Here is a 16,616-nt window from a genome sequence, read left to right on the forward strand (position 1 = left end):
CGGATGCTCCCGGGTGGGCTCGGACTCTGGCCGGCTGCAACTAGAGCCCGATCCGAGGTGAGCCCGGAGGCGATGAGGGACGCGCGCCTCCGGGCCCAGAGGCGTTAGGTGACGTCACCTCCAGGAGGACTCGCTTTTTCATTAATGAAACCGGCCGGCGCGGGCGCATGCGCCGCAGGCCCCCTTCCCTCTCGCTTCCCCCTCCCCTTTCCCAGCCGCGCTCTCAATCTCGAGCTCGCTCGCTCTCCCTCTCCCCGGGCCGTGGAAAGGATCCCACTTCCGGTGGGGTGTCATGGCGGCGTCTCGGACTGTGATGGCTGTGGGGAGACGGCGCTAGTGGGGAGAGCGACCAGGAGGCCCCCTCCCCTCCCCGGGCCCCCCTCCCCCGCCCCCCTTCCCCCAGCCTCCTCGCCAACGCCCCCTTCCCCTCTCCCCCTCCCGACCGGGCACAGGCCACCCATCCCCACCCCCGTGGGAACGTTCGGAGCCTGCACTCCTCAGACCCTCTCCTCGCCTCTTCCTTCACCTCAGCCCCCGCTCCCTGCCCTCTGCCCGGCCCTGGGCGCCGGCCGCCCGGTCCCTCCGCCGCCCCCCGGCTGCGGGGAGGACATGGCCGCGCACAGGCCGGTGGAATGGGTCCAGGCCGTGGTCAGCCGCTTCGACGAGCAGGTAACGGGCCCGGGGCGGGCGGGAGGTGGGAGCGGAGTGGGGGTGGGGACCGAGTGGGTGAGGGGAGGAAGGAGCGGCCGCCTCCCCCGCGGCTGCCTCGGGCTCCGGAGGAAAGGCTTGGGGGGATAAGAGGGGTGGCCTAGGGGGGAGGTGCGGGCGCGGAGGGGACGGCTGGTGTCTTGGGCTCCCCTCTCCCTCCTCAGTCGGGGGGTGGGGCCTCTTTCCTGACCACCCCTCCGACCCTCCATCCCCTTTATCCCAGCCCTTCCGCTTGCTAATAGGGATGAGTGACCTGGGGCGCTTTCAGGGGCTCTCCATCTGGATTTAATCATCCCCCCCCCTTACTTTTTTATTTATGAACGGAGGTGGGTAACATTTAGGGATTTCCTCTTCCCTCAGTGGACCTCCTAAACGGGAGTGAGTAACTGAACGAACCCTAAGGCCCGTGTGTACCCCCAATAGGAGAAAGATAACATCCCGCCCCTCCCCCAGTTTCTTCTGCTTCCTCTCTTGGAGGGGAAGAGTAGAAGAAAGCAGGGAAACACAGGTTCTTACTTTCTGCTCCATCGTCTCAGCCCGCCCGGAGAGCTCCAAGTGCACACACTGCACATCTTTTTGATGCCCCACCCGGGTGGACCACCCCCCCCCCCCGACCCCACCATATCCTGATAAGACCAGACTGGCTTTTACATTGCCCTTTGCAGGGAAACCATGGTTCTGGTTCCCTCCTGCTTCTGAAATATTTTTCCTCCTCCCCCCTTCCTTGGTAGTTGCAGTTTCCCCTTTTATGTTTTGCCCAGCAGTCTGAGAATGTGAATATTGCTTTCTGGAGTGGGAATCTTGAGGATTAAGCGGAGCAGAGTGAAAGGAAAGTGGGAAACGGCATCAGAACCACTGACAACAGAGAGCAAAGCCAGCTGGGAAGTGGTCCCGAAGCCGTTAATTCTGCTAGTGTGTTGTTGGTTTTTCATTTCTAACTCTCACCTCTTAGTTGACAAGAGAACTTGCATTGAGAATGTCTGAGATGGAGAAAAAAAAGTTACCTAGCTTGAGGAGGCCCCTTTTTATTGCCTGAGCCCCAGACTCCTGGGGCTGATCAGAATGAATGCACCCGGAGCCTTTTGTCAGTAGGATTTAGTTTAACTTTGTGTTGCTGTTTTAAGTAGTTGGGGATCGGTTAGAAGAATGCTTTTGTAGCTGCAGTTCTAGGATGAACTTCCTGTGATGAGGAACTGCTTGAAATTGAGTCAATCTATTTTGTTTACTGGATATAATCATGAAAGTGATTTTGGGAGTTGAATGGATCCATAAACAGTTTCTGACCTATCTGAACGATACTTGGGAATAGGCAGAATTGAGAAGAAATTTGAGAAGAAGCTACGTAGATAAAAGAGAATTACAAAGCTGTCAGAGACTTGAAGTTCTTTCACCCATCCTTATGCTTCCAGACCAAGAAGTATCTAAACCACTGTACTGCTAATCTATTTGAGGAAGTGAAATGTGACCACATATATTGAATTGTATTATTGATAGAGCCTTACGTTTAAAACTTGATAGAAAAGACTTTCTCTGTGTAATTTTAAAAAAGGATTTAAAAGGCACACAGTTCCCAAAGGTAGACTGGGTGGATACTTTAATCTGGATGCAGGAATTTGATGGATTCACACCACAACTATTTCCAGTTTTTTAAAAAATTTTTGATTGAAAGATAATTGCTTTATAGAATTTTGTGGTTTTCTGTCATACATACATCAGCAAGAATCAGCCATAGGTACACTCATGTCCCCTCCCTCCCAATTTTTTTTAAATTAAAAGTTTTTTTTCCAGTTTTTAAACTTTATTTCTTTGCTTCTTACCTGTTGATCTCTAGGCTTATCTGTCACATATTGAAAACATAGTTTTCTAAATTTTAAAAGAATTATTTTGATTATATGCCCAGTAATGCAAGTAAATGTTTCCTTCTTTTTGTCCCCAGTGTTGAAAGACCTTATACTTTGTTGTTTGCTTTGTTAAGAATATTGTGGAATCAAACTCCCACCATCTGTTAACAATTAAGGACATAAGAATTTTAAACAAGCATTAAAAAACTATACTTTTATATTGTTATTAAAGAGAAAGATCCATAGGACAAATTATTCCTCACATTTTTCCCTTACAGGGTTAAAGCCCACTGACTTTGAAATGTGAAAGTATAAGGGTTTCGGTGTTTAATGTAAGGCACTTGTAGACATTAACTTATTATGGAATTAATACACGTTTAATTTAAATTAGAGTTTACTTTGAGTTTGGAAAGTGGGAAAAACTGAGGCTCAGAGTGGTTAAGTGACTTTTCAAGGTCACATAGCAGACCTAATAATCAGAGCCTCAGTATGAAAAGTATTGAATGCTGGACAATCAGGAATAATTTTTTCTGGTAAGTATTTCATAGGATTTGTTTTAATAATCCAAAAGTATAGTTAGGAGGGAAGAGTTTATATTTATATTGAGGGGGAAAACAACCTACATGTAGTGAGAGATATTTGAGAGTCTTGAGTATTTCAACTATGCCTAAAAGTTTAAAATTTTGAATATATTGTTTGTACTTTGTTTCACTGGGTCCAGGGGTAGTCAAGCTGCTGCTTTTTATTACAGCTAAGACTTTTTATTAAGCTAGGAACCAGAGAGCATGTGCATGTCTAAAGATGGCAACTCTATTTATGATTGAATTGATGTTTTAGTTGGACTTCTAATATTTGTGGTGATAAAAGCAGAAATGCCTTACTAGCCACTGCTGATTACCTATTGTACTGCGATGGGTATTGCTCAGAAACTTGGTGCAGTAGAAACAGATTAAACAGTGGTAGTGTTCATCTTGACATTGTGAGCTCAAGTCCTTGTTTCCAAGTGGGTAAAATAGCATTCCTGTAACCTGCTGGCATTGCACCTAAGCCTAGTATTTATGGCAACTGAGCAATTCTTAACAATTTAAAAATAAGTACTTCTTCAATTAGGGATGGAACTTGTGAAGGTGGACAGCCAGAAAGCTGAATGTGTAAAGTTATATCTTCTGCTGCTCCTTAACCTGCCTGTAGGGTGCTAAATAGTAAGTTTCTAAATTGAAATTAGCGATTTTAGGTGTGGGTGTGTAGCTTTAATTTGTGGCTCATTAGCCAGGTTACTTAAATTAGAGAGACCCTTCTTAACTGCCTCACCTAGCTTCATATGCCCAATCAATTTCTGTAGGACTTTGTTTGGAGTATAGAAGAACTGGTTATATGCAGGTTTTTGTTTAAGAAGTTGAGAAAGATACCATCAAATGATTTGTTGTAAATATACATTTTCCACATCTGATCAAGTAAAAGCGATATATAAAAAGCCAAAAAATGACATTTTAAAGAACATATTAGAGAGTAAACTCGGATTTTTTAATTTTTAATACTAGCTTATTGGTGGTTGTAAATTTAATGCTAATCGGAATGTTCTTTGAATATGTGGTATAAAACTTATGTTATAAAATGATTGGCAAGCGTCTTTGAAGTAACAAACTACGTATTAATTGGCCAGATAGATTTGTAAAACTTTGAAGTTGCTTTGGATTTAAAAAAAACCCAAAAACTCCTTAGCCTTGTTTTGAAAGCCTGGTCTGCCATTGTTGTAAGGCCTTATAAGTAGTTGAAAATGAATATTCTTTTGGCAAGGGGTATGGTGAGTGAGAAAAAATTGCTTATTTATTCTGGAACTCATCTTTTAAAATGATTTCCAACTGGTCCTCAATTAGTTCTCTGTGCTCCCTCCCTCTTCCCACCTTTATCTAGCATCTAATTGAATTTTTCCTTCCTTTTTGCCTTCAGACTTGCTAAGATTTCTTTTCTCTTCAACATTTGGTTGGTCTTGTAGCTTTCTCTGTATAGATCAGTCTTTTTCTTCCTTTTGTTGCCAGATTCCTGCCACCTCTGGTTTATCTACCTATGTCCTCTGTAACTCTCTGAGAAAACTAGCTCTTGCCTCTTGCTTTCCTTCTGGATTGTTGCTTTCTTGAAAGTGATGCCTTCTGGCCAAACAGTGGTTTTTTGATGAACTGTAATGCCACTGTGGTGGTCCATTACCCCTGGAAACCAGTCTCCTCGAATTCCCAAGACACAGTGCTGTCTTGTTATGTATGCTTGCAGACCCTTCACTCCTTGGACAGATGTGCCTTTTTTGTCATATGGTGCTGCCCACCGTTGAACTGCGGTTCCTAAATGAGGGTGTGAGTTTTGTCCTGCTCTTTACAGCCTCAGTCCTCATGCTAGCCATTAGATCTCTGTGGATCCTGTATTTCCTTTTTTGTTGGAATTGACTGGAAGAATCTGTAAGATTTCTTTCTGGTGTAAATATTTGATGGCCTTAGTACTTGTAGCAGCATCTCCCTGTGCCACAGTGGTCTATGGGGAGCTGACCCCGCTTAACCTACCTGACGTGTTTTCATTGTGGCTCAGGGTGCACCTGTGTTGCAGGCAAGCTGGCTCAGGCTTATTGCTGCTTGTCTGCCTCTGTTTCTACCAGCCCCTGCCTAAATGCTTTAGTTCCTCTTATCTTTCTAATTCCTGTCCACACTTAAAATGGGCAGCTCAAGCTTCATTTTCCCCATGAAGTCTTTATAGACTAAACTCACTGCATCCTCACTTCTTCGTGTGCTTGTCACCTCAGGTTCTACAGAAACACCCTTTAAGGTGTCTCCCCTTGGAAGGGTTGATTGAACATAGCTTAGCATTATTTTCTTTTCTCTTATCTTTTTTATCAAATGGAGTGTAAACTTTCTGAAAAGCAAGAACTCTCTGTGAGAATTCTACTAATAGTCACCCCAGGGCCCAGCAGAGTTATAAGCACACATTGAGTCATTGATGGAATGTTTTTCATATGATTCTTGGTTCAAAGGTGGACTGGCTAACAGGAATGGTAATTTTGGCTTTATTTTAAATGTAAATAACTGGATTTTATTAATAATTTAGTGTTTATGGTGGCCTCCATCTTATAAGTGATATTTTAACTGGGAATAGGTTTTTAACAAAAGAAAGCTTTAAGGAGGAACTTACACCTATTTATATTTCCTCCAGCAGAGCTAGCATTTTTGAATCAAGTTTCAGATCCGATTGACTGCCTTTGTGATCTTGAATTTGTCACTTACTTATAGTGGCAAGTCTACATAAGGAAATTTTTTTGTGGTGATCTGATAGGATAAATTAAAAGAGACTTGCTCCTTGGAAGAAAAGCTATGACCAACCTAGACAGCATATTAGAAAGCAGAGACGTTACTTTGCCGACAAAGGTCCGTCTAGTCAAAGCTATGGTTTTTCCAGTAGTCATGTATGAATGTGAGAGTTGGACCATAAAGAAAGCTGAGCACTGAAGAATTGATGCTTTTGAACTATGGTGTTGGAGAAGACTCTTGGAGAAGACTGTTTTGCAAGGAGATCAAAACAGTCAATCCTAAAGGAAATCAGTCCTGAATACTCAATGGAAGGACTAATGCTGAAGTTGAAACACCAATACTTTGGCCACTTGATGTGAAGAACCGACTCATTGGAAAAGACCCTGATGCTGGGAAAGATTGAAGGCGGGAGGAGAAGGGGACGACAGAGGATGAGGTGGTTGGATGGCATCACTGACTTCGATGGACATGAGTTTGAGCAAGCTCCGGGAGTTGGTGATGGATAGGGAGGCCTGGCATGCTACAGTCCATGGGGTCGCAAAGAGTTGGACACGACTGAGCAACTGAATTGAACTGAACTGATAGGATAATGAATGTGAAATGCTTTGAAAAGACTAAGATTATCCAAATGTAAAATTTATACATTTTCTATATAGCTGACTGATGATTGTATATTTACCAAATAAAGAAGGTTGGCTAGTCTCTGGATGTTCCCCCTTATGTACCTGGTCCAATATATACCTCAGTTTAGCGTTCATTGACAAATGCTTAGGGTACTGAGAGGGTCCTTAGGTAACCTACCATGAATGACTGTAATCTGTTTTCATGCTTTATCATCTATTTGTGGCATACATAATAGATGGCTGTTCAAGTTTGGAAAGTGTAATAGAAAAATGTCATAAGGTGTTGTGTGGCTTGTTATATTAGATTTAATATTGTTTTATTAGATTTTAAATATTGCTACACTTTTTATTTGACACTTTTGGCCAATAGGAAGTTAGAGTCTTAAATCTGCTGCTTTGTTGTTGTTTTTTTTTAATGTGTTTAGCATGGAGAATTTTGTCCTTAAAGCAGAGGTTAGAGATACAATGGTAAGCATGCTTTATTTTTGCATCTTTATTCTTTACTCAGGCTGCTGTAGGGCATTTTTGTTTTATTTTCGAATCTGGTGTTATGAGGTCCCTGTGTAGACTCTCTGTTGTTGCATTATAGCAGCATACTTTGCAGGGTGAGCCTTGTATTAACTAAAAACATGTGCTTTGCACATCTGTTCCCTAGGTCTCAGTCTCCTCTTCATTGGGGGTTTTGTGTGTATCTGTGTGTATATAAGACAGTGGACGGGGAGGGATAGGAAGGCTTATTTTTTAAAGGAAGTTTAAAGAGAAGAATGTTCTGTAGAAGAAGTAGAAGGGGAGGTTTGTGGTCAGCTTAAACTGTTAAAAGGCTTAGGATCAATACTGAAGTAGAATATAGGCATCTTAAGCTCTCTCTTTGCTGAGGATTGACTTGAATTTATAAAAAGCATTGGCTTATTCTGTCTGACATCTTTTAGACTACCCCATTTTCTTGGGGGTGGAGAGGGAAAGATGAGACAAACTTTGTTTTGACCTTGAAGAATAGAAACGTTAAAGTGTTTTTACATTGTGATGACTGTGAATGAAGTTTAAGATTTCAGCAGTAAGATTTCTGTTTCATGCTGTGTGGCAGAGCCTTCAGTAAACAGAGCACACTCAGAGGTTGTGCTGAAGAGAATTTTAACACTGTACAGTATAAATAACTGGAACTGATAGTGCCTCCAGTAAACTCTCTTCAGCTACCTGCAGTCGATGGCAGATTTGACCACTTCAGATATTATATGGCTGAGATATAGTTATATTCTTTGGTTTTCTGAGAGTGGCTTTTGAACCATAAACTATATCATCAAAAGGGCTTCTGTTGAGACAAGAAAGCCCCAAGGTAATATGGAATGCCATCCTGTTATAATGAAGAATTGGAATTATCCTCTAGACTTTACATATTTTTGCTATAAATGGTACTAATTACTTTGCAGTAGCGATAACTTGAGGTGCAGACTTCCAGATTGCGTATTTTCTTTAAACCACAGCCTGGCACTCTTTTGGTTTGGCTTAGGGTTGCCACTGCAGTCGACAAGCTGTTGCCTGCCCCTATTCATATTTCATAGTTTGGAGTGTCTTAGCCTGTTGAATTTCAGAGAACTTAAAACTTTTTCTTATGATCTCCTGACCCCTTCCACTTCCCATCCCCCAAGCAGGGTGTTGTGTCTAGTGCAAGAGGCATGAATATTTACTAAATAGCAGGACATCTAGAAATTTACTTTAAAGGACTTTTATTTAATTTACTTTCAATCATGTTTTATTTCCAGATGATGGCCTTGTGGGTAATTATGGGTCATAATGACCTCAAGCAACCCTTTTCCATCTAATTGTTGACAGCTTACCTTGGATAGTCCTCATAGTAATTTGGGCATGAGAAAACCCCTCTTACTGTCTCAAATTTGTGATGACAGTCAATAGCTCTTTCTCTTACTACACAGTATACTGAGCAGTTTTCAGTGTGACCTTGGGCAAGTCAGCCTCTCTGAACTTGAGTTTTCTGGTTGCATCTGTAAGTTGGGGATAATACCTGGCTTTACTTACATCATGGGCTTGTTTAGTGTCTTGGGTATGAATATTTTATGTGAAAGGAAGCTGTAAATAATCATAAAAATGTATTATCATAATTATTATCTTGTGCAGCATTTTTTCTCTTTATAGTTTGGTGATTATTATTATTTCTATAATGTGTGGAAAAACAAGCTAGAGAAGCAAAGCAACTTGTTCATTATCATATGACATGTGATTGAGTTTAAACTAGAGTGTGGGTGTCTTAATCCTTAGAGCAGTAACTTTCAATAAATAGAGCTTTACAAAAAAGGTCTAAATTTTGTGAACAGATAGCACAAATATGTAAAGAGAGAAAGTATTATTGCTTCTTCACTCAAAAATAACATGTTTTATGTTCTTAAGAGAGAATCTTTTATGTTCATAAGAGAGTTCATAAGGAAATCTTTTTTTTTAATTGATCATGTGTTAGACCTTTTAAGCATTGTATGTATACTAATTTCACTGTTTATCATTCTTTTCACCTTATCAAAACTTCTCAGGCTGTTAGTGGAAGTTGTAACATTGTTCCCTTTTTATTTTTAGTTTTATGACATTTTATAACTCATCGCAGATTTTTAGGTGAAGTGAGTTGAATTCTGAAGGTGAGAGTGTAGAATTTGTGAGAATACCAACAGGAATGTATAGTTATAAATATGAGAGTATGTTTTTATTTGATTCTTTTATCTGGTATTTCACAGTTCAGTTTTGTAAAGTTGGTTTTTATACTCTTAAGAACATTCCATTGAGGATTTGATCAAATTTGAAGGTACCCTTTTAACCTTTGGTTGGATTTGAGTGCCTTGTTCTGTTGGATTCCTGAGCCTGTCTTTCTCTTTGCCCGTCTGCTTTCCTTCCTCTGTCTGCTTTTTGAAACCCCTCACCCCCAGCAACAACTTTCACATCGTTCACTTTGTCTTTTGGACTACCTTTCCAAATCTTTTGTCCTCATCAGTGCCTTTCACTTCTGTCCCAGCTCAGGGCTGGGAAGATGCTTTGCGTTTATCCTCTAGGCAGATCATCTTCCTTTTGGGTAATGGACTAAGGGGGAAAGACAAGAAGCGTTTGTATTTCCTGTTATGTTTCAGTTTTTTGCCTCTGATAACTGAATTTGCAATAGGGAATGGAGAGAGAGAAGGTGTTGTTTTGGTCAGATGTTGGCAACAAAGGTCAGTGAAGACCTGTGTTCTGGTTTCTGCCCTGACACAGACTACTTTTGCTATATTAATGTATCTTAATTCTGAGCTATTTCATTTATCTGTTAAACAGGAAAAATATAATCTACTGTCTAAAACTTTTCTAATTCTTAAAATGGATTGATTTTTATTTCTTTTTTTTTTAAGCCAGTCCTCTGACTGAAAAAATAATTCCAGTCACTAATTGATTAGTTACAGATAGTTAGAAGGAATCTGAGATTATTTAAATCCACTTCTGCAATACCCCTGACAGATGACTGTTCAATCTCTCAGTCAGTTCAGTTCAGTTGTTCAATTGTGTCTGACTCTTTGCGATCCCATGGACTGTAGCATGCCAGGCTTCCTTGTCCATCACCAACTCCCAGAGCTTGCTCAAACTCATGTCCATTGAGTAGGTGATGCCATCCAACCATCTCATCCTCTGTTGTCCCCTTCTCCTCCCGCTTTCAATCTTTCCCAGCATCAGGATCTTTTCCAGTGAGTCAGTTCTTCGCATCAGGTGGCCAGAGTATTGGAGTTTCAGCTTCAGCATCAGTCCTTCCAATGAGTATTCAGGACTGATTCCTTTAGGATGGACTGGTTGGATCTCCTTGCAGTCCAAGGGACTCTCAAAAGTCTTCTCCAACACCATGGTTCAAAAGCATCAGTTCTTTGGTGCTCAGCTTTCTATGGGGTTGCACAGGGTCAGACACGACTGAAGCGACTTAGCAGCAGCAGCCGCTTTCTTTATAGTCCAACTCTCCATCCGTAAACTCTCACACCTTAAAGTCTAGTAAGAGAGAAGGATGAAAAGAAAACTATGGTGAATGTTATGATGAATGTATGGGATACAATGGGAGTGGGTAAGAGGAGCCCTTCATTTAGCCTGGGCAGTCGGGGAGAACTTGACAGAAAGTGAAGCCTGGCCTGAGCTGTCAGTTACGTAGGTTCTGGCATGCCTCACTAAAATGTTGAAACCCTTGTTTGAAGGTTTTGGGTGAATGTAATTTCATCTGATGGCTTATGCTTTAGTAGGAGCAGTTGAAGAATATAATAAAGGGAAACATACAGTGCCGTACCACAGGAGGTAGAAGAAGAATGGGATCTAAATTCAGGTGGTGAATTTAGAGACTGAGATGGCAGAGAAGGAAGCAGTGGATTTGGTTTATAATAGCTGTTGGAGTAAGAGAGAGAGAGAGTGCAGTTTAAGGACGTTTAGCAGTACTGGGCAATGTTAAGGATTCAGCTGGTTTTGGAGACAATGTCTTTGTTATGGTGTTAGTCACTAGAAGAGATCAAGGAATGTTGAGGACCAGATGTTGGATAGGTGGTCCACCTTGACATTGAAGTCACCCAGATCCGGGTTCCCAGATTTAGCAGATAGAAATAATGGATGCCCAGTTAAATGTTAATTTCAGATAATAAATATTTAGTATAAATATTTCCCAGTTGCATGGGATATACTAAAAATACTACTCATGTTTTTTTGAAAATTCAGGTTTAATTGGGAGTCCTGTATTTTATCAAGCAACACTAACCTGGATGGTGGTTGATGTGTGAAGTTGAGGAAGAACTGAGCCAGGAGTCAGATTGTTTTGATGATGGGGGAAGTATCTAGAAAATTGGTAGGTGATGGTGACAAGGTTTGTTAGTGAGTAGCACATGAGTCATGAGCCTCAAGGAAGAGTGGGGCGAGTAGAAAAGTTTGGCCTCTCAGTCTTCTATTCACTGTTCCTAATTGTCTTCTCTGTAACACTTCAGAGTGTTTGTCTTTTTAGTTTAAAAATGTTTGAAGACAAATCTTAAGTATTCCTCAGGGTTGTCCCCCCCCCAATATATTATTCATTCAATTATTTTTTATGGAACACACAGTGAAGCATTTCACTGTCATGGTGCTTTTTTCTCTTGGTGCAGTTGGTGGTCAGTATTCAGGCATATCATTTGTCATCTTTTTTCTAAGTATTTTTTATCTGAGGGTATTATTTGAGTCTTTAAAAAAGAAGGCTTAAAAAATGCTGAGCTCAGGTGCTTTGTATTTTTGGTATTCATCTGATTACTGGTACAGTTAACCTAACAAAGAGCATGCGTGTGCATGTGTATTTTTCTAAAAAAGCTTTTTTATGCAAAGTTTTAAACGTACAAAAATAGATGATTATAAATGAAGCCCCATGTACCCATTACCCTGCTTCTACTTAGTTTTGTTTCATCGATACTCCTACCCATTTCCTGCTCAGCTTCTCTTCATTATTTTGAAGCAATCCCAATTCTCATTTCTGCATGACTTATTCTTAACTCATGCTGACTTTGAGAGCTTCGTGATAGAAAAACAGTACTCAATGGGGAAGACTTGAGTTTGCGTCCTAACTGCTGAAGAGTGAGTTAACCTGGGTGAAAGTCAAGCTGAGTGTTTTGAAGAGTGAATGTGAGGGTTGGGAGGAGACACGGTGCTGCTTGCCCTTTTTCATAGGGCTCTGCAAATCGAAGATTTGAGGTAATGTATATGAAGGTAGTCTGTAAACTTGCTTCAGGAAGGTAAGATTTCGTTATTAGTAAACACTGCTTCCTTCTCTTAAGTGCTTAAAAGTCATCTGCATAGTAATCAGTCCTAGAATTATTTGGGTGTTGACGTTGGATTAAGGTCATAGTCCTGAAACGACCTTTCTGCCTTTACCCGTCCCTGCATTCTGAGACGCCTTCTTCTCATCCCTGGTCTTACTTTCCGTGAGCTCTCAGTGCTCACTGACGGCACTCCCCTTGTCACATCTCAGAATTCTCATCTCTAGACTTGGATTCAGGTAAAGCAGGTAGGCGGGGTTTATGCTGTACTTTAGGTGTTTGGATGGCTGGCAGAAATGCTCTTTTTAAATATGAAAATAATATTATTTTCTGCTAAAACAGAAGTGAAATTGAATTGTATAGTTCTGTTTTCAGTCTCCTATTGGTCTTATATTGTTGTTGTTTAGTCGCTCAGTCATATCCGACTCTTTTGCAACCCCACAGACCGCGGGGATTTCCCAGACAGGAATACTGGAGTGGGTTGCCACTTCCTTCTCCAGGGGATCTTCCAGACCCAGGGGCCAAACCCATGTCTCCTGCATTGGCAGGCGGATTCTTGACCACTGAGCCACCAGTGAAGCCCATTTGGTGTTATACCATGCACTCTTAACTAAAGATTCTTGTCTTTCCTTCCTCATTGTCTTGATCTTAATATATTTTAATATATATTTAATATGCATAACATATTAAGTATGTCTAATACATTTAATAATATATTTATAATATATACACATATAAAATATATTTACATTATATTTAATATATGAAGCTTTTACATAATTTATTTTAGCATCTTCAAAGTCTTTAGTGATTTTGAACTTTTAACTTTTTATATTCATATATTGGTTTGTCTGTTATGTGTAGTATATGTTCTTTGTCAGATGTCCTTATCAGTACTCCGCTAGGGATGGGGGAGAGAAGGAACAGGCACAATAGTTTCTTTATTTTTATTTTTTTGGCCATGTTGGGCGACTTGCAGGATTTTAGTTCCCCAACCAAGCTTTGAACCCATGCCATGGCAGTGAAAGTCTGGAATTCTTACCACTAGGCTACCATGGAACTCCCATATTAGCTTTTTTAGAAATGTCAGCTTTACTGGGATCACTTAAGACTCTTGTTAAAAGTACAGATTTCCTGACCACACTGAACATCTGAGGGAGACCTGGCATGCTGCAGTTCGTGGGGTCACAAAGAGTCGGACACAGCTTAGCAACTGAACAACAACAATGACAACAGCAACTGATTATCTATGAGTTCTAGAGGTATTGACAGTGAGTTAGTTTAAAAACTCTCCCCAAATCATTCTGATGTATAGCTGGGCTTATGAATGACTATTATGGTATTGCAGGGAGACTTCAGCTGCTGGGTAGTATTTAGTAGGTCATCTATACCACTGCAACAAGTAGAAAAAACTGAACTTTTAAAATTGTATTTTAAAAAATATTGGAGGACTGTAGAAGTAATGATGACTAGATTAATTAAAATTAATTAAAAAATTCCAGATATAGAAGAGCCATTTGTAAGGTGAGAAGAAAATTGCTAACATTTGCTGATTCTGGACACAGACTGAAGAAAAGAATAAATTGGAGGTGAACTGAATCGTGCTAAAATTTCAGCATAGTCCTGACACATTTCAGTTCATGAAATAGATTGTAATGGTTGTTCTCTCTCATCCCTTTTGTGTAATAGAATAGATGGAGAATGCTCACTGGGAAGATATATTCTGGGGTTCCTGAGGCTCTTTCATTTACCATATCCAGTGTACAGTGAGCCGTTTCTAAAAATTTGAAGAGGTGGAAAACTGTGATCCAGAATCCAGAAGAAAAATAAATGACAGAAGTAGAAAGTGAAAGAAAGCGTTAGTCATGTCCCAACTCTTTGTGACCCCTTGGACTGTTGCCCGCCAGACTCTTTTGTCCATGGGATTGTCCAGGCAAGAATACTGGAGTGGGTTGCCATTTCCTTCTCCAGGGGGTCTTCCAGAGCCAGGAATTGAACCCACATCCCTTGCGTCTCTGGCATTGGCAGGCAGGTTCTTTAGCACTGAGCCACGTGGCACTGCCTGGTAATTGAAATTATCAGATGGGGACTTTAACCATAATATGCTAAAGAAAATATAGGAAAAAGTGGAGAATCTATAGAGAGTTAGAATTCATGAAAAGGAATTAAATGGATATTTGGGGAATGAAAAATAAATCAGTTGCTGAAGTCTGTCATTTATATGTTAATAAGTAAACTTTGATGCAGAACCCTAGGCTCTCAATCTACCCCTTGCCTTACTTTTCATTTACCTAAAAGAGGGAAAACAGGTCAACTGAATATAAACCACTGAAGTTCTGTGAAAGCGGGGACTGTGGCTGTCTTTTCACTGCTGTGTTCCCAGCACTTAGTACAGTGCCTGGCACATTAAAAATAAAAAAAAGCATGACAAAAAGCCCACAGTAACTGAAATTAATTATTCATTGGGTGGATTTAATAGCAGGTTATACCAATAAAAGACAAGAATAAAGACAATAGAAAGCATCCAGTTTGAAACACAGGAGGAAAAAAAATGGAAAAAGTGGGACAGAACAAAGCAGTAGTAGTGAAAGTTTGAATAAGGTATGGGACTTCCTTAGCAATCCAGTAGTTAAAACTCTGTCCTTCAACTGCAGGGTTTGATTCCTGTTTGGGGAACTAAGATCCCACATGCTGTGTGGTGCAGCCTCCAGAAAAGAAAAAAAAAATACTGAATAATGTATTTGGAGATCCAGAAGTAGAGACTTAGCATGGGAGCCGATATTTGAAGAGATATGGTAAGGCATTTTCCAAAATTGATGAAGGACATCAACCTATACATTTAAGTAGCTTAGCAAACTCCAGGCGGTATAAATACAAAGAAAAATACACTCAGATATATCTTAACTGTTGAAAACTATAGAGACAAAGAAACTCTCAGAAGCAACCGGATGGAAAAAAGATAACATTACTTTCAAAGAAACTAATATAAACGATGGTTGAATTTTGGACACAACCGAGGAAACTGGAAAATTATGGAATGACATTTTTTCTGAACAAAAAAGCTGCCAAGTTAAAATTCTATTCCCAGCAGAAATATCCATCAGAAATGAAGGTGAAATAAAGACATTTTTAGACAAAAGCTGAAAGAATTAACCACCAGCAGACCTGCTCTGTAAGACTTACTAAAGAAGGTTCTTTACATAGAGGGGAAACATCTCAAGTGGAGGGATAAAACTATAGGAAATAATAAAGGGCACCCAGTTGGGTGTGAAATTAGTAAATATACACCCACTATGAATAAATATGCAAAAACTGCCTCTTCCGGGGGGGGGGGGGGGCGGGCCGTTCTTAGGAACTTTAATTTAGCAATTTTATTTTTTTATTCTAGAATGATAGAAATTCTATAGCTTTATTAAAGTAACTTACCATACAATAAACAATTAAACTTCATATATTAAAAATGTACAATTTGATGACTTTTATGTTAACAGCACCATGATCAGGATAATGAATGTATGTGTCTCCTACAGAAGTTTCCCCTGGGCTCCATAATTTATTCCCTACCTCCATCCCATTTCTGGGCAGCTGCTGAGCTGTTTTTCTCGATATTTATTCATTCACCTGTTGGGTAGATACTTGGGTTGCTCCAGTTTTAGCTATTGCAAATGATGTCCTGAAGATTCCTGTATACGACTTTGTGTGGATGTCTTGAGTAAATAATTACAGAGAAGTAGAATGGCTGGGTCATATCATGGGTATATATTTCACTTTTATTTTCTTTTAATTTTTATTATTATTTTTCAGATTTGTTTTTGACTGCTCTGGTTCCTGCCCCTGGGCCTTCTCTTGTTGCAGCCGGTGAGGGTTGGGGGTGTACTCTTCTTTGCAGTGTGCTGGCTTCTAATTGCGGCAGCTTCTCTTGTTGTAGAGGACAGGCTTTAGAGCTTGGGCTTGGTAGTTGTAGTTGTGACACATGAGCTTAGTTGCTCCAAGTCATGTGGGGTCTTCTGAGACTAGGGATTGAACCCGTGTCCCCTGCGTTGGTAGGTGGATTTTTAACTGCTGGATCACCAGGGAAGTCACACATATTTAACTTTTTAAGAAGCTTCCAATTTTTCTTTTCCAAAGTGATTGTCATTTTACAGCAGTCTATGAGGATTCCAATTGTTCCACATCCTTGCCAACATTTGTTTTCTTAAAAAAATTTTTTTTAACTAAAAAAATTTTTAATTACACCCATCCAGTGGGTATGAAATGATATATCATTCTGGTTTTGATTTGCGTTTCCCTAAGGACTAATGAGCATCTTTTCATGCACTTATTTACGAGCTGAATATTTTCCTTGATGAAGTGTATATTTGGATCCTTTGCCCAGTTTTTAAAAAT

General features: G+C 40.3%; 1 protein-coding gene across 8 annotated transcripts in view; it reads left to right on the top strand.

The window, feature by feature from the left end:
- The first annotated feature begins 244 nt into the window (after window positions 1-244).
- The window catches only part of NF1 (neurofibromin 1), a 244,679-nt gene continuing 228,307 nt past the window's right edge, over window positions 245-16,616 (top strand). For 3 of the 8 annotated variants that reach the window (XM_040243974.1, XM_040243981.1, XM_040243979.1), the window contains exon 1: window positions 270-669. In XM_040243974.1, coding sequence (XP_040099908.1) covers window positions 610-669 — 60 coding nt within the window. In that variant the 5' untranslated portion in view covers window positions 270-609. Of the gene's footprint in view, window positions 670-13,217; window positions 15,026-16,616 lie in introns of those variants that run through there. The other 5 variants (XM_040243973.1, XM_040243976.1, XM_040243977.1 and 2 more) reach the window with 3 other exon arrangements.

The sequence above is a fragment of the Oryx dammah genome, unplaced genomic scaffold, assembly GCF_014754425.2.
Source record: "Oryx dammah isolate SB20612 unplaced genomic scaffold, SCBI_Odam_1.1 HiC_scaffold_8, whole genome shotgun sequence".
NCBI lineage: Eukaryota > Metazoa > Chordata > Mammalia > Artiodactyla > Bovidae > Oryx > Oryx dammah.